This window comes from Lissotriton vulgaris, unplaced genomic scaffold (assembly GCF_964263255.1).
Source record: "Lissotriton vulgaris unplaced genomic scaffold, aLisVul1.2 SCAFFOLD_1011, whole genome shotgun sequence".
Taxonomy (NCBI): Eukaryota; Metazoa; Chordata; class Amphibia; order Caudata; family Salamandridae; genus Lissotriton; species Lissotriton vulgaris.
Window position 1 is genome coordinate 119,203 of NW_028250223.1, and position 27,054 is coordinate 146,256.

At 46.8% G+C, this 27,054-nt stretch overlaps 1 protein-coding gene across 1 annotated transcript in view; it reads left to right on the plus strand.

Moving 5' to 3' along the window:
* The window catches only part of LOC147663332 (radial spoke head protein 6 homolog A-like), a gene marked incomplete at its 5' end in the record, with an annotated part of 192,224 nt that overhangs the window by 115,844 nt on the left and 49,326 nt on the right, over nucleotides 1-27,054 (plus strand). Inside the window, one exon of the mRNA XM_086950516.1 lies at nucleotides 24,491-24,608. Within this exon, the coding sequence (XP_086806642.1) occupies nucleotides 24,491-24,608 (118 nt within the window). The remainder of the gene's footprint in view (nucleotides 1-24,490; nucleotides 24,609-27,054) is intronic.

Consider the following 27,054-nt stretch of genomic DNA (forward strand, 5'->3'; position numbering starts at 1 on the left):
TGCTGCCCAGAAGTCGACACCGACCAGCGAGACTCCGCTGAGATACTGGTCCCGATCAAAGAAGAGGAGGTCGCAGGACTGCTTCTGAGCCCCAAGTCCTATTTCTCCAACTCAAGGAATTGGAACATTAAGTGAAGAGGCACAAGAAAAAGAAGTCTAAGCAGACTTCATCTTCGCCTCAGCTGTTGTCCGTCGATGAACGAAGCAAGGAGCGCCAACGCTCTATTCACTGTGCTACGGAGCAGGAGCCAGGTTGGATTCCGCGCCTCCCTCTGTGTCCAGGAGCAAGAGTGACCCTAGCTCAAATAAAATAATTTTACGAGGACATGCGCAGCATATTTGAGCGGGCCAACCCCTTTGATGAGCCTTGAGACCTCCTAGGGTCGGAAGGGGCCCAATTGTATTCAACGTTGTGGCTCCAGCCACGGCACCGGTGGGGCTTCATGGATATGATCCGGTATGACGCCTGTCATGCCAACGTGTCCTTCCCAACTTCTGACCCGAAGAAAGTGCCATCAGCGCTGCTGGCGCCCAGCAACAGTGCCAGCCCCATCCATATTCCCAACGATTCAGAGTTGGATCGACGTCGCTCGACACTGGCGCTGACAAAACCCAGAGGTTCTATTTTGTCGCCTGGTCATTTTGAGGACCTTTCAGGTGCAATGGAGGACTAGGAATGGTTCTATGGACCCTTTAGAACAATAGGATGTATCTGTAGAACAGATGGACTTGTATAAGGAACTTTGGGAAGCCAGTGGAGTGTATACATACTCAGATACTGGCGAATGCTCTCTCCGTTGACTGGCTATGGAGGTAAGGTCCTTGGACTGGGGTTGCCCTCCATGCAGGGCACAAACTAATCTTCTGACTGAAGTGTTTCAGCCTGGGGCTTCCATCTCTGGACTCCTATTGCCCTTTGATAAAGCACTAATAAAGGCACATGGTCTAAGCCTAGCACAGGGGCTCCTGTGAATAAGATGATTGCACGCCACCATTGCCCAGCTCCGGGCGACCCAAGGCTTCTCAGCCAACACCCCACACTTGAGAGCTTGGTGGTACAGGCTTCAGCTTCCCATGATGCTATCCCTTCTGCTCCAATGGATAGGTAATCCAAGAGGCTGGACACACTTGGGAAGAAAATGTTTTCTTTCACCAACCTGGCATTGCGGTCGGTGAATACTGCATGGTTATCAGACCGTTTCTCCCACTCCTTTTGGGAGACGGTTGAGCAAGTGCTGCCACAGGTCTTGAACGAGAACCGGGCTGTGCTATCCCAGGTGGTGAAGGGCAGGAGAGAGGCAGCCAAATTCACCATTAGGTGTGACCTTTTCTGATAGATACATCTGCCGTGTGGATTCCTCACCTTGTGAATATCCCCCTTGCGTCAGCAACATTCGGAAATTCTTTTTGTAGCTTCGCGCCGACGTGGACGCGGACGTCACAGAGACACGGCTCCGCTCGCGACTCCGCTGACGTCACCGACGCCTACAATAGGCCCACGCCGGCGTGATGACATCAGTTCCCTTTTTTCCGCGTCGTCGACGCTAACGGTTTTCAGGGATCGTGCTGTAGCTTTTCAGTAACTTTGTTACTATTTTCCTGTTATTCTGTACAACATCGTATTCTTCGGGATGTCGTCGAAGAAGACTGGTTTCAAGGCTTGCGGCGAATGTGGCAAGACTATGTCCATCACCGATCCACATGACTGCTGTGTCTGGTGCTTAAGCTCCGACCATGATGTCGAGGACTGTGCTTGCTGCAAGAAGATGACTTCGAAGGCGCTGAGAGAGAGAGAGGCGAAACTCCTTGTGGCTAAGCTTAAGAGTAAGAAGGAAAAGAAATCTTCGAAGTCTCGAGCTCGTCGTTCGAGGTCGAGGTCTCGGTCTCGGTCTCGATCGAGGTCACGCTCGGAGTCGTCTTCAGCTCATGCGTCGAAGTCTTCGAGGAAGAAGCACAAGAAGAGGAGCCACGAGTCACGTCATCGCCGGAAAAGACTCTGGTTCGAGACCGAAGTCCCAGGTTAAGCTCCTGAGTAAGGAGTTGGTGGTTTCGGAGTCGGAGCATGTCTCTGTGGGTGAGGCTTCACAACCAGGTTCGCCCGAATCACAGGAGCAGGTCCATTCTCCAGTTCAATCCAATCCTTCTGGTCAGGAGGATGAAGGTGAGGAGCAGGGGGCTGGTGAAGTCGAAGTTCCGGTGCCTGCGGGTTCGTCGACCCCGGTTCCAGGACTCGTGGAAGAGGTCGACGTCGTTTCGACTCCGCCTCCTCAGGAGCGTCCCAGAGAGTCTTATCCTGAGTTTCCAGCTCCAGGTCAGGATCCATCTCAGTTCCTGAACGCCATGTTTGGTGTCTATTCTAGGGCAATGTTCCCGTCTGGTGCACCTGTTGGTCCCACGGGTCCTATGGCTTTCAACTTGGGTGTTCCCCAAGCTTATGCCCCTGCGCCCTTCATGCCTTTTATGCCGGCTATACCACCGCATTGGCATTTACCGGCACCTCTGGTGTCGTCGACGCCGAAGCGCTTGACGCCGACTCCGTCGACGCCGGTCACGTCGACGCCGATGCCCACGACTCCGAGGCAAGATTCTGTCCGACCTCGTGCTGAGAAGCCTCGTCCGACGTCGGGTTCGACGCCGGCTCCGGCGCCGTCGGAGTCGATTCCGAACCCGTTGGCTTCGATTGTGAAGGAAAGGTCTCGGAGAAGGGCTCAGAGACTCCTGGAAGAAGAAAGGTATCAGTATTCGGATACTGAGGAAGGAGAGTTACGGGATTCCGAGGATCCTTTTGAGGATTTGTGTGAGGCCAGTGGGCTTGAGCTGTCACCTGAATGGGAGTTGGCTTCAGTTTCTAATGTGCCATCAAAGGATGTGGTGCCTTATCACACTGTTATTAAAAAAGCAGCGAGCCTTTTGAACATTACTCTTCCTACTGCTGACTATAAGCCCAACATCTTGACTGAGGTTCTTCATTCTCCCTCGACAGTGGTTGAGCCTGTGTTGCCCTTCAACGAGGCCTTGACTGAGCCCATCTATGAAGTGTGGAAGAAGCCTTTGTCTGCTCCTGCAGTTTCGAGATCAGTTGCAAGGAGGTACAGGGTGGCACCTGAGGACCCGGCATTTTTATCTATTCATCCCTTGCCTGAGAGTTTGGTGGTGCAGGCTGCTTGCGCTAAGAAGTCTGCTGGAGCTTTCCCACAGGTTCCTGGGGACAAGGAATCCAGGAAGCAAGATCAGGGTGCCAGGAAGGTCTTCTCATCAGCCAGTATGGCATTAAAATCAACCAATGCAACTTGCCTGATGGGTAGATATATCCATGCCTTGATGGATTCTGTCAAGCAGCTTGTTCCGAAAATCCCTGAAGATGGCCGTAAGGATTTTCAGGCGGTGATTTCAGACACTCAGGCGGCTGCAAGACAGGTGATTCAGAGTGGCCTGGACACTGCTGATTCGGTGGCAAGGGTCATGGGATCGTCTGTGGCCACCAGGAGGGCCGCCTGGCTTAAGTCATCAGAGTTCTCTGCGGACGTCCAGTCTGCGTTGTTGGACCTATCTTTTGATGGCTCAGGGTTGTTTGGCAAGAAGGCTGATGCTGCCTTGGAACGTTTTAAGGACAGTAGGGCCACTGCAAAGTCCTTGGGTCTTCAGTCCAGAGGAACTACTGGTAAACGCTTCAGGGGGTTCGGAAGATCCTTTCGTTCCGACAGACCTTCCCAGCAACAGCCTCAGCAGCAACAAAATACACTATACAAGTCGTACAGGGGCAGACAAAGAACCCGCCCTAGAGGTCGTCAATCCTCCTCCTCCTCCTCCTCTCCTTCCCAACCCCCAGCCATTGCAGCAAAGCAGCCCTAGATCCGCCATTCCGGATCATGTGGGCCCAGTGGGGGGTCGGCTTACTCATTTCCTACAAGATTGGGAATTAATTACATCAGATCTTTGGGTTCTCAATCTTGTAGGGAATGGGTATGCACTTCCTTTCCGGGAATTCCCTCCCAATTACCCTCCTTGCCAGGGTTTTTGTTCGGAGGACCACCTGCTTCGCCTGCAGGAAGAAGTCCTGGCTCTTTTCAAAAAAGGTGCAATAGAGGTGGTTCCGGAGCAGGAGAGGGGTCAGGGGTGTTACTCCCGGTATTTCCTGATCCCCAAGAAAGGTGGCAGGCTTCGACCTATCCTGGATCTCAGGATCTTGAACCTTTACCTGAAACAGGAAAAGTTCAGGATGCTCACTCTTGCGCAGGTTCTTCAAGCGCTGCTGGAAGAAGACTGGATGGTGTCAATCGACTTGCAGGATGCGTATTTTCATATTCCCATCCTGAAGTCGCACAGAAAGTATCTCCGTTTTACGGTGGGGTCACAACACTACCAGTTTGTGGTTCTTCCGTTTGGTCTTACTACTGCTCCTCGAGTCTTCACCAAGGTGATGGCGGTGGTGGCAGCTCATCTCAGAAGATCGGGGATACATGTGTTTCCGTATCTAGACGACTGGCTGATCAAGGCGGAGTCGTCGGAGAAGGTGCTCCATCATCTGCAAGTGACTACTCAGTTGTTGCACAGGTTGGGTTTTTCGATAAATGTACCCAAATCTCACCTGGTGCCCTCGCAGCGCAACCTGTTCATAGGTGCGGTACTGGACACTACTGTGTGTCGCGCATTCCCTCCCCCTCAAAGGATTCGCGACATTCAGGAGATGATTCCCTTGTTTTTCCCTGGAGCGGTTGTTCCGGTCCTGAAGGTCCTTCGCCTGCTCGGTCTGATGGCTTCTTGCATTCTGTTGGTCAACCATGCACGCTGGCACATGAGGGCACTCCAGTGGTGCCTCCGCAGGCAACGGTATCAGCACAGCGGAGATCTCAGGGAGTCAGTGAAGATCTCCAGAGAAACTGCAGCGGATCTGTCTTTGTGGAGTGTGGAAGGCAATCTGTCACAAGGAAAGCCTTTTCAGATTCCTCCTTCGGTTGCCACAGTAGTATCGGACGCGTCCACCCTCGGTGGGGTGCTCATCTGGGGGACCTGGAGGTCAAGGGTCTTTGGTCTCCAGAGGAAAGGTTGCTTCACATCAACCTCCTGGAATTGCGGGCAATTCGTCTGGCGCTCAAGGCCTTCCTCCCTTCCCTTCGCGGTCGGTCGGTCCAAGTCCTAACGGACAACACGACCGCGATGTGGTACATCAACAAACAGGGAGGAGTAGGGTCGCAGTGTCTCTGCAGAGAGGCTCTGCGTCTCTGGTCCTGGGTTCAGGACCATCAGATTTGTCTGATGGCAAATCATCTGGCCGGAGTTCAGAACGTTCGTGCAGACAGTCTCAGTCGGCAGTTCTCTGCCGATCACGAGTGGAGGCTCCATCCAGAGGTAGTTCACGACATCTTTCGGATGTGGGGGACTCCTCAGGTGGACCTGTTTGCCACTCACGAGAATGCTCACTGCCTGTCATTCTGCAGCCTCCAGTTTCCGATGCAGGGAGCCTTGGGGGATGCGTTTCAGTTGAGTTGGAGCTCGCAACTCCTTTACGCGTTTCCTCCCATACTCTTGATTCCTCGGGTTCTGAGGAAAGTTCGCCAAGACCGGGCCCAAGTTATATTGATTGCCCCGGATTGGCCAAGAAGGGTGTGGTACTCAGACCTTCTCCACCTCTCCTCTCACCCGCCGCTCCATCTCCCTCACAGGGCAGATCTCCTCTCTCAGTGGGAGGGGCAGGTTCTACACCCCCACCTCCAGACCTTACACCTTCATGCCTGGAGATTGAACGGGGCAACCTGATTTCTTTTTCTCTCCCTCACGATGTGGTGGATGTCATTTTGTCAGCCAGGCGTGACTCCACTAAGTCCATCTATTCTTATAGGTGGTCTAAGTTTGTTATTTGGTGCAGGGAGAAGTCCGTAGATCCTTTGAGGGCCCATTTATCTGATGTTCTCCAGTTTGCCCTTTCTCTGGCACAGCAGGGGCTTGCTGTTGCCACAGTGAAGGGTTATCTGTCTGCGCTGTCGGCGTTTATTTGTTTGCCTGACCAGCCTTCTCTGTTTGAGTCTCCTATAGTTTTGAGGTTTTTGAAGGGCCTCGTTAATAAGTTCCCTCCTGTCCCTTTTATTGTGCCTCAGTGGGATTTGAATCTAGTTCTGACATTTTTGATGGGTGCTCCTTTTGAGCCTCTTCATAAATGTACCATGAGGCTCCTAACTTTCAAAACTGTTTTCCTCGTTGCGATAACTTCGGCAAGGAGGGTAAGTGAGCTTCAAGCTCTTAGTTCCAAGCCCCCATTCCTGTCCATTCATGCTGATCGAATGGTTCTAAGGACCAGGGCTGCTTTTCTGCCGAAGGTGGTGTCTTCTTTCCACCTTGGTCAATCCATTACCCTCCCTTCCTTTTATCCTCCCCCTCACCCTTCCAAGGAGGAGGAGAGGTTGCACCGTCTGGACCCCAAGAGGGTGGTGTCTTTTTATTTGGACAGAACTAGAGACTGTCGCATGGACAACCAGCTCTTTATTGGCTTTGCTGGCTGCAAGAAGGGAAGAGCGGTCCATAAGAGGACTTTGTCGAGTTGGATCGTCCTCTGCATTAAGATCTGCTACTCTTTGGCCGGTAAGGAACCTCCAGAGGGCATAAGAGCTCATTCAACTAGGGCTAAGTCTTCGACCTCTCCATTGGCTAGAGGTGTGCCTGTAGAGGATATTTGTAGGGCCGCAACTTGGTCTTCCCTCCACACTTTCGCGAAGCACTACTGCTTGGATACCGAAGTGAGGAGGGATGATCATTTTGCGCGCTCTGTTCTTCAGGATTTCCTGGTCTAGAAGAGTGGACACCCTCCTCCGGGAGTGGGGACTGCTGTGGGACTCTATTCACAAGGTGAGGAATCCACACAGCAGATGTATCTATCAGAAGAACAAGTTACTTACCTTCGGTAACGCTTTTTCTGGTAGATACAATATCTGCCTGTGGATTCCTCACTGACCCACCCGCCTCCCCGTTGTCCGCTCTTCTTTGCCAGAGTATCTCTGATGGGTTGTTTTATTGTAAAATGTTTTATTGCATTTACTTCACACTGTGTGTGTTACCTTGATTTCTATACTGTGTATATTGTGTACTTTACTACTGTCATCGGTCCATCCGTGTGCCTCGAAGGCACGGAAAAAAGGGCGGAACTGATGTCATCACGCCGGCGTGGGCCTATTGTAGGCGTTGGTGACGTCAGCGGAGTCGCGAGCGGAGCCGTGTCTCTGTGACGTCCGCGTCCACGTCGGCGCGAAGCTACAAAAAGAATTTCCGAATGTTGCTGACGCAAGGGGGATATTCACAAGGTGAGGAATCCACAGGCAGATATTGTATCTACCAGAAAAAGCGTTACCGAAGGTAAGTAACTCAGGGGTGGGGGAATCATATCGCCCGACGCCCGAACCATGTTGATGTTTATGATGGGCAAGAAGATTTAATGTCTAGTTTGTCCAAGGGACAAGTAGACATTAAATTGGGTAAATAATAAATATCGGCGCTGTCAGCACTCTGGGGCGCACAGACACTCCGAGAACTTTGAGGCCTCTGATCGTCATGAGCATCGGATTGCGCTCCCCTCCCCTGCGTCGGAATCATGTTACCAGGCACAGGAACAATCTGTGCCCCTGCCTCTTTAAACATGAATTGAGCGCTGCCAGCAACTCAGCATTCAGCACGTGAGTTAACCCCAGAGGGGCCTGAGGTACCAGCTGCTGCAATGGAGTGTCTTCCCGCCGTCACTTCTATGAATCTGTGCTTTGACGAGAGCACCAAGACATAGCCCTGCAAGAGACTAGACAGTGAGTATCGGATACCGGTGGTGAGGCCCGGGATTGTAACAATGTTAACTGTGAGGCTGCATGGTCCAGAGGCAGGTGGGTGTCTACTGTGAGCCTTCATGAGTGTGTTGCATCCCTCTGTTCTGACAGAGGTGTATGCGCGCCACCTGTCAGTGTGAGAGACTTTGTGTGTCACTTCTTAGTTTGTGAACTGTGACTCATTTGGCTTGTTTTTCAGGAAACACTGGCAGGTGAATTGGGAGGACAACGCGTTTAGTCAAGATCGCAAATCGCCTGAAGAGCAATTCAGGATTAGACATTTTTTTTCAGAACGCAGTTAACAATTTTGACACTGGACTACATACCTTGCCAGTGAAACTGAAGTCTGTATCAAAAGGAAGTTTGTGGTCTTTATGGTTGTGTGGGCGACTGTGCATGTATTTTGGAATAGTTTAAGATGAGTGGGTCTGTGTATAAAGAATTGTTGATGTCAAGAGTGTATTTTTATTATTAGACGGGGACCTGGGTGATATTAAATTAAGATTATTGGTTATCTCAGTCTGGGGGTGGGCTTAGGGGCCTCTGCAGAATTAGAAAATAGAATGCCTGTGCATTTCCGAAGGCCATGAAATGCAGGGCACCTCAATGCCTCAGAAAAGCTGCACACGAAGGAGCAGGAAAACATCGTTTCAATGAAACACACTTTCGGCATTCACTAGTAAGAGGCTTGGGTGAGGGAGGAGAGGGGTTTTCATTCTTGTCATTTTACCCTCTGCCCTTTGTAATTTGATCCGGTGCCGTCCTCATTCTAGGAATCGGAAGTTTCTGTATTTTTAAGTTTTCTCGTTCGCTTAACTCTGTGTGGCCCTGTGCTCCGAGATCTGGCCCCCTCCGCACCCTCTACATTGCTTGCTGAATGTGTGTAAAGGATATATGACAAGCTCCATGTTGTTCTCAAACACGAAAGTCAGTTTTCACAGGGCCTACACTTCCCAGCCTTCTCTCTGACTTGGTCTCTAAAGCAGCCAGGGCATGCATTGTGGTTTCACTTACACTGCCTGTCCCTGATAACCTTGTGCATCAGACACTGGCGGTATCTGAAATGCAAGTTCAGATGTAGAGCCACTCTGTTTATCTAGTGCTGCAGCAGAGTACTTGCTTCTGCACCAATTAAAACAAATATGCAGTTGATGCGCACATATGCAAGGATTTTTCAGCCAATTCCTAATGACTGTCTTCCTCTCAACTGAAAAGAATCACTATGCTCTGAACCTGGGTCCTTTCGACTTTAGAATCTAGTAGCTGATTAAGAGCTGAGCTAGTGGTGGGATGGTAGGAACAATTCTATGGTGTGTGCGAGAAGAACCTGCCAGTAGGATAGCTCAGCCTATAAGTGCACCTGCTGCATTATTCTTGTACTATACACTCTTAAGTGCAGGTCGAAGAACCTGTACGCCCCATCACTTATCCTTCACAATGCAGAACAGAGCACCTACAGGAATGGGAATACAGGGTGCATGAGCAAGAAAAATAGCTCAGTGCGTTCACACACCTGCTGCCACCAGAATTGTAATTGCTTAGTTCACACCCATACTCTAGCATGGTGCTCCAACATTCCTAATGTCTTCTTCCTCTGCCTTTCTCTGGAAATATGGGATGTGATCTGGTTGCAGTTGCACTCCAGCTAAAGGCTCACTCCCAAAGTGTGTTTGTCAGTTATTAAACCTTAACTGGTTCCTAGATTACTATGGATTTATATTTTAGCAATCTACCCCCAAACCGTTTCTGGCTAAAGATGTACCCCGTGTGGAAAAAAAACAGTAGAACATTTGTGTGTTTTTGTATTTGATTATTAACTATAATGAAGGGTGGGGCAATTACTGGAGGGTCTTTTGCCTGCAACCATTAGCAGTAGGTGCTGTATACATTGCTTTATGTTGCAGTTATTAATTAGGGGTGTTAACTTTATTTGCTATCAGTGCAAGGTGTGCGTTTCCATCTTGTCTGAAGTGGTGAGTAGGTTCATGTTGAGAGGAGTTGAAGACCTTTACACCTCTTATGGCTAGGGCTAAAAAGCAGGGAGGGATGGGCTTTGTCATGTTGGCATTTGTGCAGTGTGTTGGTCCATGCCCTAAGTATGGTTTTGATGTACCCCCTGCTCCCTTCCTCTTACAACCTTTTTTGGTCCTTCAGGGAAATACGATATCGAGTCCGTCTGCAAAAGGGGTTAGATGATGGTCAGAGACCACAATAACAGAGAGAACATGAAAACTAGTAGTGGCACTTTTTGATGTTTGTTCAGCTGAACAGTTAATATTGGAATTGGTGGTTGAAATATAAATAATCTTAATTCGTCAAATTTTCCTTGAATATCCATCAGACCAGGAAAGGGTTTCCAACTCTACTGTGATTAAGCCCAGGTGTCCTTGCTAGGTGTGACGTGAAATGAAATGCTGAGTCTGTCCAGTGACTCACTACCCCTCCATCACAATGATCCTTAGCCCGCCACTTCTAGATTGACTGTTTCTTTAACTTAGCTGTCCTTCCCTTTGCTGTGAGAAGGAAATTATGTTTTATTTGCTGCTATGTAAATGTGTGTGTGTGTGTGATTTGTTCTACATAACTTTTATTCTGAGTTAGACAAACTTGCCTCTCCATATCATGCTGCTTCCACCATTACTACACCAGTACTGTGCAAGAGAACCTTGTACTGGTACTGCCAGTTTTGTATATGATACTTGTGTGGGGGAAGAATGTGCAGATGTTGCCTTGCATACACCATGATATAACCACCTTACACCTACCCAGGATTGTAAAAGGAGAAATTGATTTAACTTCCCCATTAAAAGTATAGAAACTCTGAAAAGAATCATGGATACGGTCTAAGTGAACCACAGTACCTCTGCTACATTATTTTGCTGCTCCATGATGAGTTGATAAACTTTGCCAAGAAGTGAAGTTAATCCCATCCACACATGTTTATCAGAACATCTCTTGTGGATTTTTGAAGCAGGAGAACTATGAGTTGGCCATACGAAGATGAAACCCTTTCTGTCCTATAGGTTCATATTCTGACACAGTCTTCCCCAAAGACAGCAATAAATGTAGTCAATTACCAGTCTACACTCTGCCTTTAGATATCATTTCTTTACATATGAAATTCTGTCACAGACAAACCTGCTGATACGTGGGTGCAGTGCACAATGACATCTTCACACATGCTGTACAACTAGCCAGTTCAACATTTGCATATAAGTGTGCATCACCATTCACTGCATAATTGAACTGGCATTTGAAATATGTATTGCAGATATGTTGCACTGATTGCAGTGCAGGCTCTCTCTGTGGAGACCTAGCTTAGTGATTTATACAGTAGGTAGGGAAAGCAGATATTTACAGAGGGCAAGTAGATTTGTGTAACATTTTGTCCTTGGCCAAGTAGATTTTTAAAATAATTCCACACCCCTGAGTAACTTGTTCGACACGACTGACATGCTGGACAGAGCGGTTTCGTGGACGGTGTCCATAAAGTGCCACGTCTGGCTAAGAACAACTGGTTTCTCAGGCAATATCCAGGCTAATCTGATGGACATGCCTTTTGACAGTTCTCATCTATTTCGAGAGAAGGCAGACTTGGGCTTGGAGTGCTTTAAGGACTCTTGTGCTATGGCCAGATCCTTGGGCCTCTCAGTAACACCCCGTGGCTAGTCTATCTATTGACACTTTTGTGGCAACGGAAGGGGTTTTCAGCCACACCAACTGTATCCCAGCCACAATCCTGCTCAGACTTCCTAAGTTGTGCAAGGACTTTGATGCAGCTCATTCCGACCTCGGAATGGAAGCCTGAAGTCATCTACCACCCAGCCTTCGGCATCCACAGCCTCCAAGCACACCTAGTTTCAGTCTGCAAGACCATGCTACTCCAGTTGGAGGGAGAAATCATCATCATCTCCTCCATTGGAGGTCCATAACATCAGACAAGTGGGCTTGCAGATTATTCAGGAGAGCCATTCTCTGTCTTTCCTTTCTTTTCCTCCTCCTATTAGGCCACTTCAAGAACGTCTGGCGGAGGATTATCTGACTTTACTACAAGAGGAAGTTACAGCTCTCCTGGGCAAGGAGTCTATAGAGAGGGGTTTTGTTTCAGAAGTAGGCAGAGGTTGTTATTACCACTACTTTCTGATTTCGAAGAAGAACAAAGGGTTACAATCCATTTTAGATCTTTGGACCGTCAGTCGCTTCCTCAAAAAGGAGAAGTTCAAGATGCTCACATTGGCTCAGGTCTTGTCTGCCCTAGACCAAGGAGACTGTCTGGTAGCATTGGACCTGCAGGATGCGTATTTTCACATCCCCATCCTGCCGGGCCACAGCCGTCACCTGGGGTTCAGGGTAGGCCACGAGTACTTTCAGTTTACCATGCTACCTTTTGGCCTTACCAATGCCCCTCAGGTATTCACCAAGGTGATTGCTGGCAGTGGTCACAGCTCATCTGTGCTGGTTAGGGGTTTCAGTCCTCCCCTACCTCGACGACTGACTGTTGAAGGCATCCTCGCCCCAGGCTGTCATCTCCCACCTTCATATTACTGCCGACCTCCTGTATTTGCTGGAATTCTCTCTAAATTTGCCAAAGTCACAACGGACTCCTTCTCAGACACATCCTTTCATCAGAGCTGTTCTGGACACTGTGCAGTTTCAGGCTTATCCTCCCGAGCAGCGAGTCAAGCATATTCAGTTTATGATACAGATATTTCTGCCTTTAACATGGATTTCAGTGATACTGACTCTGAGGCTACTGGGTCTCATGGGCTCCTGCATCCTGTTGGTAAAACACACCAGAGGGCATATGCGGGCTCTGAAGTAGGACATGAAGTTCCAGTGGGCGCAGCATCAGGGAAATCTCTCTGACATGGTCTAGATCTTGGAGGGAACTGCCAAAACTCTGCAGTGGTGATTGATGAACCACGATTTTGTCAGAGACAGACCCTCTCTCTTCCCCAACCAGATCTCACAGAAGTGACAGATGCCTCACTCCTGAGATTGGGCAGCCATCGGGGCCAGCTGAAGATCAGGGGACACTGATCTCATGCAGATTTGGGGCTGTACATCAAATTTGCAAGAGAACATTGACAAAGAGTGCTTTCAGGTGGCTCTTGTAGTCCCTCCTCACCCACTCCCCCAGCTGTTCAATCAACAAAGAGAACCCACTCTGGAACCAGCATCTCAGCTCCTTAAAACATCAGACATAAAACAGTTACACACCAGTCTTCTTGCAGATCCTCTCTGTGCCTCCATAGTCCGAGAGCTTCAGTGATATTCGGCCGTGTGTTCTGCATTTTTTAATGGAGTTGTTTTATTATTGTTGTAGTTTCTAGCAACATTTCAGTCTCTTTAAAGTTATGCGAAAACTGCTCCGATTTGTACCAGCTGCGTCTCCTCCCACCTGGCCCCACCCTCCCAAAACCCCCATTAATTTTGTTACATAGCTTCAGTTTCGGTGCACTTCCTCTGGTTTGTGTTACGTCATGATTTAGACTTCCCTGCACCAACATGAGCCCAAATATATTTAGTGAGTTGTTCAGGGGTGTGTTTTATAAGTAGGGTAGGTGGATCTGAATACCTGCAGCAATTGTTCATGGGTTTTTACTTTAATGGGACCCATATCTTACATATTAGATTTTTCCCTAGGTGTACGTCACAAGACTTAGAGGAGAGAGGCTGTTTGCACCAGGGAAGGCTTTAATACATATACAACTAATCTTTCTCAATAGAGCCTTCTTGTGCCCTTTTTCTTAGTTTTATTTTAAACATAGCCATCTGAAAAGGCATATCTTTCTTCAGCTGAACAAAACATTTGCACATCTTTTGCAAAAATACCCTTCTTTGGTGAGTCCATTTAATTTGTGAATCTGCCTTTTGAGGAACAAAGTACAAAACCGCATTTCAGTCTCAGCCAAACATATGGTGATCTTGGGCAATTTACACTGTTAATGACCTTTTCACTGTCAATCACAGGATAAGATCTTTTCACAGGAAAGAGCCAGCCATATTGTAACACAATTTAACAATGCCTGGTTTTTCACTTTGATGTGTAAAGCATATGGCTGTAAAATGTGTGGCACTCGTTTTGGAGAGTTGGAGAAGTTTAAATGCACTTTCTATGAAAGCTTTGTTGTGCTTTTTTGTTTGTTAGCTACACAATAATTATGTATTCCATCTGCAACTGTGCCTTTTTTTGGGACAAATATATTACTGATTATAAACAATTTCCTAATTTACCCTTGCAGGCTTTAGGGTCACGATTTCAATTGTGCAGCAGGTGCAGTGGCACAAGGGCCAACAGGTTTAGGAAACCCATTGAGCACTGATTATTGCAATATTTTACTGCTAAACAAAAAGTCTCATGTCAAGTTACCTTGCAGGCGCTTGGGTCATGATTTGAATGGTGCAGCAGGTGCAGTGGCAAAGGGGCCAAAAGCTCTTGGAAACCCACTGAACACCGATTATTGCCATATTTTACAACTAAACAAGCTGTCACAAGTGCATTTACCTTACAGGCACCATGGTCATGATTTGAATGGTGCAGCAGGTGCAGTGACAAAGGGGCCAAAAGCTCTCGGAAACCCACTGAACACCATTTATTGCTATATTTCACAACTGAACAAGGAGTCAAATGTGCAATTACCTTGAAACAAAGACTTCACATACCCGGTAGCCCGGCATTTTGCAATTAAGCACAATAGTGACAGAAATATCCTCAGATATTTCTGCTTAGATCAAGTTGTAGAAAATCCTAGAGGAGGCAACAGATTGCAGACACTGAGCAGACTATAATCCTGATTCATCATTGATCTAGAGACAAGGGCACCGAAGGGACTGAATATGGGGGAAGAACTGTCATCTCATTTGGGCTGAATGATTTATGCTTATGTTTAGAATGCATGATAGTTTGTTTTACTTTCTAGGCATAAGTGTGATGTAAATTCTGAGTTTCACTTGAGGATGTACTCGGATGTAATTTTTTGATTACCATAGTGACTGTATAAAAGGTTTGTATTTCTGATAGCATCACTCTGAGACTTTAGCGGCCATTTATTTGGCTGCAATTGCCGATCCACGGCTAGATTTTGTTTAATAAAACTATTCAATAATGCGATATTAGCATAGAATGAGCATTGTGTTGCACAATGCTATTTTCTCTCAGAGATATGCTTTGTGGTTAATTGTGCCTGCTTCAGAGCTAGGGCATGATTTTTGAAAAATTAAGTTATGGGTAGCCGATCCACGGCGCAATTATCTATCAAGTAACCGTTTCATGAAAATTGTTGCTTTAATGTACATTATGTCTAAGAATCGGTGGTTTGTTTGAAATGACTCATACACAGATGCAAGAACGCAATACCTCGCTATGGTTATTTGTGAAATATCAACACATTTCAGGATGGCGTGCATTTTACGTGTGACTGCCTAAGTCCGTTGTTTGTATCAATAATGTTTGCAAACATAGATAATGGTGCCGCACAATGCTTTCCGATGTTAACACTGACGAAGGGATTTCATTCCCGAAACGCGTTTGTTCGAAAAATAAAACTTTTCTGCTGAAATCACTGCTGCTGCTCTCGTGAGTGCTGGTTTTCCTTCTAACCCGGCTGGGTATCATTCAGGAAATTGGAGCTTGCATTTGTGAACGCGAACACCATCGTGTTACTGGCACCCGCTTTTAGAGTGACTCGTGTGCTTGGTGTGTCTGGAGCTACAATATATATATATATATATCTATATATATATATCTATATATATATATATATATATATTATTTTTTTTTTTTTACAACCTGTTGAAGCAGGAAGAGGCAAACTTCGCTTGTTGTTTGTTTTATTTTCAATCCTTCACAAGCTTTGCATCAAGGCACACTTTCCTTAAATAAAAAATATACTTTAGTTAAGCTACCTAAATGTTTTCAGCTAAAAATATGGAGACATTTGTTTCATTTATCATAGCGCTTTCTTTTTTTACTTTACGCCTTATTTTGCTGCTTTGCAAGTTAGTATCCTCAGGCATACATTCTAAGCCAGCTAATTTAGACGGAAAATTCATGATTCTTATAGAAAACAATTGTTCAATATTTTCTTTTTTTCCCCCAAAAGCGTTCATTACTTGGATTCTTTTCCCCTTAATATCGCTGGGGTGTTCACACATGCTGACTTGTTAAATAACCCTCTACTACTCACATGTGCTCATTAAGCATACCCAGAAGCTTGGTCAAAGGTCTTGTTTCTATGTTTGGCAGTGGCATGCTATAAGACAAAATGGCCCAACCTGTTGTCATCGTATACGGGTACATGTGGCCCGTCTACAATGTTTTGTTATTGGACCATTGCAGTGAAAGACCCAACAAAGTTTGGCTGCCCGCAACTTGTGTTCTTTGCCATATGTTTATTTGCAGTTCATTTGCCATCCCTTAGGAAGCACACTAGATTGATGCACAAAATAGTATGCTTAAGCTTCTGAAATGCAAGCTCATCACAGATACAGAGTTGATTACTCTGAATTAATTTACAATTGTCTCAGCTCAGTTTAAGATCTGTTGTCCCAAATTACTTTGTGCATGTCATTTCGGCCTCTCCTTAATAATCCTTTCTTTGCAGTGATAACACTCGAGTTGACGGCATCACAGAATTCCACATGATGCCACAAAATTCAGCACCTCATCCAGTACTTAGTTTGGAGACAAAATAAGTGCCAGGGCTCTCATCAGGAGGCCACTGCAGCTTGCACCACATGCTGTCAATGATAGTAACAACAAAACAGCTAACCATTACACTTCTAGAAGTGTGAGAATTGTGACCATTCCAGGTCCGCAAAGCTATAAGAACAGCTTGGGTGGCATGTAATAGTGATTTTTAATGTATATTGAATTAATAATAAACTGTTGTTGTGGTCATAGCTAAATTAGGTAGACATTGCCACCTTGTGGCAAACTGTTACAAGCGACGGTGTTGACAATTAAGTGCCGGTATTGAACAACACAGAAACCACCGGCTCAAATTAAGCATTGACCACAGCACATAATTCCACTCTACTACATGCCACTCCATGACACACGATCCTACTCCACATAGTTCCACTCCATAACACAGAATCCCACTCCAAATAATTCCATTACAGTCGCTACCACATAATTACTTACAGCATAATTTTAATACACACCATGTCACATAATTCCACCTCATATAACTCCACTCATCACCATGCCACACAATTCTACAATTCCACTCCAGCCCACATAATTCCACACCATATACATCCACTCCACTCCTTAACACATAGCTAAAAGACATTAACCTTGCTAACGCCTATATCTCTCAGATTGCCGAGACCTATTGGCTTTGCCAATGCTTGTTTTGAATTTACTAGAGATTTCACAAACGCTGTGCAAGTGACACTTAAAAAGGCAGTGGCTTAATGATTGGTCTGAGCAACCGTGATTTGGCACTCAGCCACTGAATGTGGGCCTGGGTATGTTCCCCACGCAGGCTGTAATGACGCATGCATGGAGAACATGCAAAGTGCGCATTAATATTTGGCTAGTCCGAGAGGGTGGTCAAACATTTCTGCAAACCTACATAGTGCCCATCTCTCCTCGCCCTGCTCTGAGAGCAAGGCAGATCCGCCCGCCCTGTGGAGACTCCGCAGCGGTAACAAATGCAATGATAAAAACGTAGAGCTATTATCATTTTATTTTTCCCTTTTTTCACTCTGAAAAGCAGTGGGGCGGCACTCCTCTGTCATAGCGGAGGAGCCGCCACTGTAAAGAGGGGAACGAGAATTCTGGCGTTTGAAAATGAGGGGGTTGCACCATTATGGTAAATCAATAAACATGAGCGAACACTTAATTCATGAAGTCTGTGAAAGAAAGCGCAAGTCTCTGCAATACAAAGTGCAGAGAAAATGCGGTCATGCAGCTTATTCATATCAAGAGATTTAGAGGCAGGAATGAGGTTGGTAATAAAAGAACTTTTGGAAGGGGTCAAAGGAAAAAGTGGAAGGTCATGTTGGGATGTAGGGCAAAGGTACCGCCATCTTGTAGTTGTGTAAGAAGTATTGAATATAGTAGTCTGTGGGGCAACATCAATCAATCTTGTGCAGTGATTTATAGAAGTACCCAATTAGTTTATAGATTAATATAAATTATGTTGCATGGCACATTGTTCACATGTGCAATGGTCTGAGATGTAAGAAAATTCTGAAACGGTCATACATGCAGAGAAAAGCAGCGGCCATGTTGGAATAAACCTTTAGTAAGAATATGAACAAGCATTTACAATGCAATGGTTTCGCCTTTGGAAAAGTTAGAGCTATTGGCATTGTAAATGACAACATTTGTATTTATGTGTTGGTTGAGGATCCCCTCTCCATAGCAACAGTGAAAACTGCGGAGGCTTTCTCCGGCCCAATCACGACCACTGCCATCCCACCATTTCGGGTCACGTTTGCAGATGTTTTGTCAGACTGAGAAGATACCTTTACGGTTATCTTTCTACCCATGCTCATCGCCTTGCCTCGCGCTTTCGGCAAAGGGGGTTCAGATCAATCAACACCGGCCTCCTAAAGACAGATCTGCAGGAATGCAGAGCAAGGGACAAAAGACTCCTCGGGAGCACCTAACTAACAACTGATGGGATAGGGGAGGACTTGTGTTACAGTAAGGTACTACTAATGCTCACCCATTCACTGCCTTACTTCGAAGTAAGGCAGTCTTGATAGAATGAAGCCAATGCCATAAAATACATAGTCGGCATGCTACAAAATAACTTAACGTAATGCACTCATCGTAACTCGTAACTGTGTGATCGTTTGCGTCCTTGTGCAACGCCATAGACCGTGCTGCCAATGTTGCAACGTCAAACACATGCCACGGAAACCCCAAACAGGACCCAATGACTACAAAGCTAGCAGCAACACACCGGTGCTGTCTCCCGTTTTCAAGGCCTGCCTGACACTGAGTTTGTGGCATAGGTAGCCTGAGGGGTTCTGCTGGTCTCTTCGAACGTAACACTCTCAGGGAGCTTCCTGGCCTCGGACTTCCACACACACCCTGAGAAGGGTCCTGGTTCTTCCGACGCCCCCTTGTCGGATACTTAAGCACTGGCGTTGTCCCTATGCCACCCGTCTTGCCTCCGTAAGTACATAAATAGATAAAGTCACTTTCGGGAAATGGAAGCAATGTCGGCCCTCCAGTCCACATGAACACCTTATTAAGTGAGGGCGTTTCATACAGACTGCGGACTCTCCCCGAAACTCTTCTCCGCGGATTTATTGTGCCTGATTTCTGGCCAATGCGCTCGAAGTTTTAAATTGGATTTTGCACACACGGTATTCGTCCCGTGTAGTCATTTCATGACAAGAAAACTGACCCGCTTACTTTTTTTCTGACCAGAACGGAACAAAATCAGTTTTTTTTCAACTGAGGAAGGACGAGGTACGCGGTGGAGAGGAGCCGTCCCCTGTCACGGAGCTGCCTGCCGAAGATCAACGAATGCTGGTCAGGTCCCAGGACCACAGAGCTTTAACTAGTCGAAGTGAAATAGTAAACAGTGACAGGCACATCGCTCGGTGTATGGTGGTTTAAGATTCACTCCGATGCCACCAACACAGTCCAAGAAGAAATGGAGTACACAAACGAATGCACATATAAGTACAGGGTCAAAACATAAAAATACAGCTTTCTTTTTGTCTCTATCATTTTATCTATCTATAATTTTGAATGTTTGCAAATAGATAGATGGTGACACAGTAGAGCTATAGCGGCACAATAAAATTACATGGGAGAAATGGCACAGGTGCGTGCACAGCGAACAGGCAGATGAAGCGATATCGGACTCATATGCAGAAATATTAGGTTACACGTGAATGCAGATAAACGGACTGTCGCACTGATTAATGTACGTTAGACAAGCAGTTTCACGTGTAGACAGTACAATTCACTCTAAAGGCAGACAAGTATACATGGGTTGACAAACATAACTGGGTAGAGGAACAGACAGACCGACGGACAGTCGGATGACGGGCAGGCAAACAATTAGACGGATAACATAGTAAACAGTCAGACAAGTAAACACCTATACAGATAAGCATGCAAACGGTGAGATACCCGGCAGGTAAACAGACACTTGAGAGGAAAAATAAAAACAACAAACAACAAGGAAGTATCAACTTGCGAAGAAGCAGCCTCCAGGGGAGAACTCTCCGACCGCCTCCAAGACGAACGGAACCACGCCCAGGGAAGAAAACGCGGGAACGCCCCCGAATCTGGTCCGGCCTTGACGGACAGATTCGGCTTCCAATGGCTAGCCTCCATTTATGGAGCTAGCCAATGGGAGCCGGGGGCGGGTCATCGAGCCCACATAAGACTCATAAGGTTTTTTAGCGCATGCGCACTACGTGCGCACTTGCAGGCAAAACCTAAAAATGAATGTGTCCTCATGTAATGCAACTAGTGCTATGTAAAACGCTCTGATACCCGATTCGGGTCAAGTTCGCGCTATATAAAACTCTGTAAAATAAAAAAAATACATTAGAAACCCTGAACTGCCTAGGGCTGAACTGAGAATTTACCACAGGAGCATGGGTCTGCCAACCAAGCTTCGCTATTCGTCTTTGACTTGCATCAATGAGTGTACTTTTTTCTGAAAGGTAAATCCTTAGGAAAACAGGGACCCAAACCATGGACTATCTTTACATGTAGATCACTAGACGAAGAACAATCGAAGTTGACTGAAGGGAGCTGGAGTGTTCACATCTTTCTTTGGGGACCACGGCTGTCTTTGGTGGTAAGCATTTAATATACAAATGTACCGTTCTGAAACCAAAAGTAAAAGTTTATGAGGAATCTGTTGGAAGTGCAGCAGAGTTCCCCTTCCTGTTTCTTTACAATATTCACCCTTTTTTCTTCTTAAGCCCTTGGCAAGCTCATGTGACCCTAAAATTAGTGTCACTGGCAAGTCAGACGGTCTTGTCGGATTGTGACCTGCCAAATGTCAGCCTGACTTCTCTCCATGCCCACCTGGAATTGGTGTCAACAGCACTGCTAGCTTGTCTCATCTCACTGTGTTCTGCCATTGGCCAATCTGGCTCCTCCTCCAGTGACCTGGCTCTTGGCACTGTCCGCTAGGGTCCTCTTCTTGCAACCACCTGGCAATTCTGTTGCTCAACATAGGACACCCTTCTGCATTCCCAAGTTCCATTCGGTGGTCCTACCATTAGAGTTAGTCTGTCTGCTACCTCCTGGACTTCACTACCATGCATGTCCCTTTCATCGGTTACCCATCTCCTTGTGCCTTTGGTGTGTCAGTGACAACTGGTATCAGTTAGTCTGGTTCCTCTTCTTGGTCCCTGTGAGTTTGTCACCATTAGCCTGTCTACTCGTCTTCGACCTGTTGCTGGTATCACTGATAACATGTTCCTGTCACTTATTTCTATCACAGGGACACGAGTAACCTGTTCTGCCACTATAGTATTAATTTTACTGATAACATGTCCCCCTCACTTGCTTCTGGCATTTGAGTCACTGACAGCTTGTCCCTCGCCCTTCTCTGGCATTGGGGACACCGATAGCCTCTCTCTTAATAACTCTGCCACTGGGATAACATAACATAACATGTGTATTTGTAAGGCGCACGTTCACCCAGAGGTCTCTTGGCGCTGAATAACAGCTGTTCGGTGTTACCCAACTCTATGGTACTCATTTTATCCACCTCAGATTGATGAACGGCTGAGTGGACCTGCCGGGATTTGAACCTGTGACCATGAGGTCGAACACAGGCCCCTGCAATGGACGCATTAGTCCACTGAGCTACCAGACCCTCTCCATCTCCTCTTCTTGATTCTGGCATCATTGTCACAGAATGTCTTCTATCCCTGGTCTCTGGCACTGAGGTCACTTACAGTCTGCCCCATCTTTGCTCTACCACTGAGGTCACTAACAGCCCGTTTCCTCCCTGTGGTCTCTGGCATTGTGGTAATGGAAAACTAGTCCCATCTCTGGAAGACAGCAAGGATCACAGAAAGCGTGTCTCTGCCTCTTTTTTTGGCACTGACTGTTACTGTTAGCCAGTTTCCTTTCCTGGGTCTCTGGCACAGGGATCCGCTATAATCTGTCCCTCTTATCTCCAAAACTTGGGCTCAATAACATCCTGCCACCTCTTCCTAATATTTGCACAGAGGTCACCAACAGCTTTTCTCATCTCTTCCACTGGTGTCAGATGCTCTTGCATTGTGATCAATGATAGCCTTTCTCCTCTTCCTTCTGTGTCACTGACAGCCTGTCTACCCTCCCTTGCCCCTTGTGTTAGTGATGGCCTGTATTATCTTCTTGGCTCTGGTATTAGGGTCAGTGCTACCATGCCTCCCCTCCTTTATCTCTGTCACTTGTATCAGTGATGGCCAGTCTCCTCTTCTCATATCTGTAAGGGTGGAAGGCACTGAAAGGTTATAGGTAACCATAGTGCTAGAGACTAGTTAAAAGACAAAGTATGTCTATTCTTCCTTGTCTCTTGCATTGGTCAATGATATAATGTCTTGGTTCTGACCCTGGTATTCACCGATAGGCTGTTTCATCCCCCTGGTCTCTGGCACTGGAGTCCCTGATAACATTTCTACTATTCTTGTCTACGGCACGGCTAACCCTGTGTCCTCGTCCTGTTCCCCTACACTGATCACCCTGGTAGCCCCAGTGTGTCCCTAATACTAGCGTCCCAGCCACCCATCTCGCATTTCTTTCCCATGGCACTTGTGTCACAGATAGCCGCTCCCTCATCTTCCTTGATACTGTTATTGGAGCACCTTTCCACTTCAATGTCCCTTCCCGTGCCCTTGGCACTGGTGCCACAGCCGCCGTAACTCTTCTCTCGTGTGCCCCTTGTTGGTCCACCTGCTCTTATTCCTTGCTCCTCTGTCAGCCAAGACCCTCTCCCTGCGCTCCTAGTATCTGTGTCAAGACGAAATAATGATTCGACAGATAAAAGGACTTGGCATTTTCAGGACTAACGCCTCCGCGTCTGTTTCTTTTCCCCTCGCATCTTCTCCATCCTCCTTTCATCTCAACGTCTCTCCCATGTGTTGATCCCCTTCTCTGTTTGTCTCTCGGGCTCGCTTTCTTCAGTCCTCCATTCTTCGCGCACCCACACACATACACACAAACACCACAGTCCCGCCGCCCTCCTTCCCGCCGCCCCAGCAGTGCCCCAGGCTCGGTACCTTGGTGAACGGCCACATTGCAGCCGTGGCCGTCGCAGTAGACCAGTGGGTTCTCAGCCCATCCCCTCTCATCGGAGCACACGCAGCAACCTCCCACCATCCCCTTCATCCTTCCATCGGGCTGCTCGGTGCCTTCCTGCTTCAGCCGGGCCCCGGGGCCCCCGGGCTGACCCTCATCGGCGTGGGGGCGGACAATGCAGATGCAGATGCGGAGCCGGGCGGCCCCCTCCTCAAGGAGCTGGGGGTTCAGGCGGGCTCTGCCTGTGTTCAGTAATCATGGCTGCCCCTCCTGCCGGCCTGCATGCTGCTGTCGCCGAGCGGTAAACTCTTAGGTTCTGGGGCGAGGCGCTGCTCGGGAGGGAGCAGATTTTTCACCCTCCGTTTTCCTTCCTCTGGAGGGCTGCGCACTCGTCCGGGGGTGGCAGAGAGCGAGCCGGGGGCTTCAGGGTATGAACCCCGCCACAAAGAGTGAGATCTCAGCAAGGAAAGGGCCGCCAGCAGTGCCTCAAGCCTGGGATCTCATTGTACTCCGGGTACAGAGGGGCCGCATGCCCGCCACCGCCTGGCCTGGACGGGAATGACGGTTCCATCTCTTCACGTGCCACCTGCCTAAGAGAGGGCTCCCAGGGGTACCTCCTTCGTCATTTACTAACTGTATGCTCAGTGATGGAGAGAATTATAAGTCAGGTCCCGGGCCGTGCTGTGATTGGCTGACGTCATGGGGGTGTCCCGGGCCGGCAGCCAATCACAGCGCGGCCCGGGAAATGACGTCACGGGGGTGTCCCGGGCCGGCAGCCAATCACAGCACGGCCCAGGACAAAGGGGCGGGGCTTAAAAAATGAACGAGAAACGCCCCCGAATCGCGTTTTCGCAAGAAAGCGTGATTGACAGCCTCTGTCTCCCAATGGCTAGTCTCCATTTATGGAGCTAGCCAATTGGAAACAGAGGCGGTCCAAACATCCCTACTGAAGACAAAAGTGTTCGATCTGGGAGGGGCACTGCGTGCCCCTCGCCAGGTCGAAACCTAAAAATACCAAGAAAGCTAAATAGGCTATGATCTAAATGTACCATATAATTATCATTTGTCATATATTTCTGGTATCAGCATAGAAAAAGAAGTCAGGGAAACCTGTCTATTTCTGGAGAAAGTGATGGTGTTGATGCCGCCTTCTTGAAGTATACTCGATTTACTTTCCTGTAGGGTATTTTCTATGACTTGTTGTCAATTTCATGTTGAGGTGATTCAGACCCCTGAAAGACGTCCATGCATAATTTTAGCTGGTATTTTTAATTGTACAATTCATTTTAGCATGTTTGTTTGGCCTTTTATTTTAATGTTTGAGCGAATTTAGTGGTGTGATTGCCAGAGGAAGTTTTAAGCCTAATTATCTTGTCTCTCCCTCTCTGTTTCTATCCCTGGCTATGATGCTGCACTTTTTTCATTCGGAGTTATTTTTTTGTTTTCTTGACAGAGATTAACCACACTCCTCCATGGACGGCAAAACTTTCTACACATATAATTCCTCAATATGCTATAGCGGTTCTTCAATCCAATCTGTGGCCTGGTGCCTTTGCCTTCGCTTCTGCCAAGTAAGTAGCTGCTCGTGAAATGCAGAATGGATGTAGTAAATCGATGTATTTAAACAGGGGCAACACAAAATAGGAAGTTACTACACAGTCCAATGGCATTGCACCCAAAGCACAAACGGTTTGAAGAGTTGCTGAGCCATTGAGGGAACAAGCTCAGTGAGCAAACAGGCCTTTGTGAGGGATGGTTGCATGGTAAGTAACCTTGCTAAGATTAGTTTGAAGAAATGGAGCAACGGTTGAATGCTGAACAGTGCTGCTTTAGTGTTGGCATCGCCTGGTGGGATTACTTACCTCAGATGGCACCCTCCAAGTGACCGCCTACACCACTGATTCCCTCACTAATCAATCTTCCGTGGTGCCCCTCCTGCCTCTCTCTCACATTTTTTTATGGCCCTACTCATCCTAATGTAGGGTGACATTGAGCTATACATCACATAGATATTATACAGAGGTAATGATTTATACAAGTGTGCAAATCAATGTATGGGAAATGTTACCTAAGACATAGTGCACAGCCCACAATTGTTGAACACATTATACAAGGGGAAGAGAATCTCTCCTTCAATACTACCGACCTCTGTGAAATTACCATTACTTAATGGAATATTGCTGGTCTTGCTAACAAAATTGATTTAGAGGACTGGGTAAAATATGTCAAAAAGCCCATATAGTATGTATTCAAGAAACTTGGTCGACTAAATCAATAGATTTCGATGGGGTTGTGTCATTTTGTATCGTTGCTAAACCTTCAAATCTGTGTAGGGCCAAGGAAGGCCTTCTTGCACTGATCTCTAATAGCTTTGCACCAAGAGTCAAAAAAGGTTTCTTAATTTGTCCCTATTACCAATTTATTTTGTTCACATCAGAAGGCAACATTGACATTTTAATGATTCATTTTTACAATAATGTCTATGACTCCACAAGGGCTAATGTGTTCAAAGCCCTTGAATTAGATCTGGACCATTTCATTGCCCAGTCCGGCAAGGACTACTATGTGGTCTGGGCTGGGAATTTTAACATCGCAGTATGCCCTCTTCTGTCTAAATAGGTGTGCGGTCTTATCCACATGAGGGCAAAATGATTGGGCCCACTTTGAAAAGTGTTCTTGTGGTTGAGAATTAAATGATTTTATGCTGAATTACAATTTGAAAATAGCAGATCCTTGCAGCCCTAATGGCCATCTTTAGCCTTCAACCTTCATAGGGAGAGGCTGTAATAGTAACATCGACCACTTCCTTTCCTCGTATAGTGGCAGACATATTCTACAGGAATCACAGGTGGTGGCAAACTGTATAAGTGGCCTTAATCCCCTTATAAATAACTCAGGCTTAATTTGCACATAACTCCTGATGCAGGTAAAACCAACAATATTATTCCAGCTGGTATGAAAGGCATAAAAATAAAATGGGCTGGTGTTGATCCGTCCAGCTTTTTAAATGACCTGGTAGCTAGGAACCTGGAATCCTTCATGATAGGCCTTGTACCAAAAACCAACTATATGGAAACTCTGGAAGCCCACATTTCCATATCTAAGTAAATCAACTAAATACTGACAGTGAGGTCAAATGGACAAAAGAGGGATAATAAAGGTTGGTTTAACCACCCATGCACTCAAGCACGTAGTGACCTCATTAAAATATTTCTCCTGAGTCATATGGATCCATGGCAGTTCAGAAAGCTATACTTGATTACAAAAAGGCAATAAGCAACAGACAGACAAAACTGCAAGCGAAAGAGTGGGATAACCTAGTACAAGCTGCAGAGACCAGGGACAGCACATTGTTTTTGTATTGAATCCCCACTGTTCACCAAGGGGCTAGGACCTGACTTGGAATCTTCAATCACTCCTGTACAATGGGTGGACCATTTTGGTACAGTTTTTCTTATCCACACAATAGAAGCTACAGGGGGAAAAAAGTTAACTAGCCGCCCTCCACTCAACACATTCTCAAACAACAATGGGCCGGATTACTGGGTAATACACCTAAATTTCGCTGTTCAGCACTAAAAGTGATATTATAAATGTTATACCTCCCTTTTGGACCTGTACGTGTCCCTAGGCTATGGTCTGGACTTGCTGACGAGTACCAGCTAGCAGTCCCCTTGGAGTTACGACCGTGAGGTGCCTCCTTTCCTTTCCACACTTTTTCTTACACATGGGGTGGAGCCTGATGGTATGAATATTTTTGAGACTATATACACCACAGCCTAGGGACATGTACCAGTCCAAAAGGGAGGTATAACATTTATAATATCACCTTTAGCGCTGAACAGCGAAATGTAGGTGTATTACCCAGTGATCAGGCCCATTGTTGTTTGAGACCGTTTTTCTTATACCAAAAACGCAGGAGAACAGATTAGGACTTTCTGTGTTTATTCGGCTAACCAATATGGTTTTTACCTTGCAGGAGGAGGTAGTTAAGGCATTGAAAAAGCCCTAAGAGGG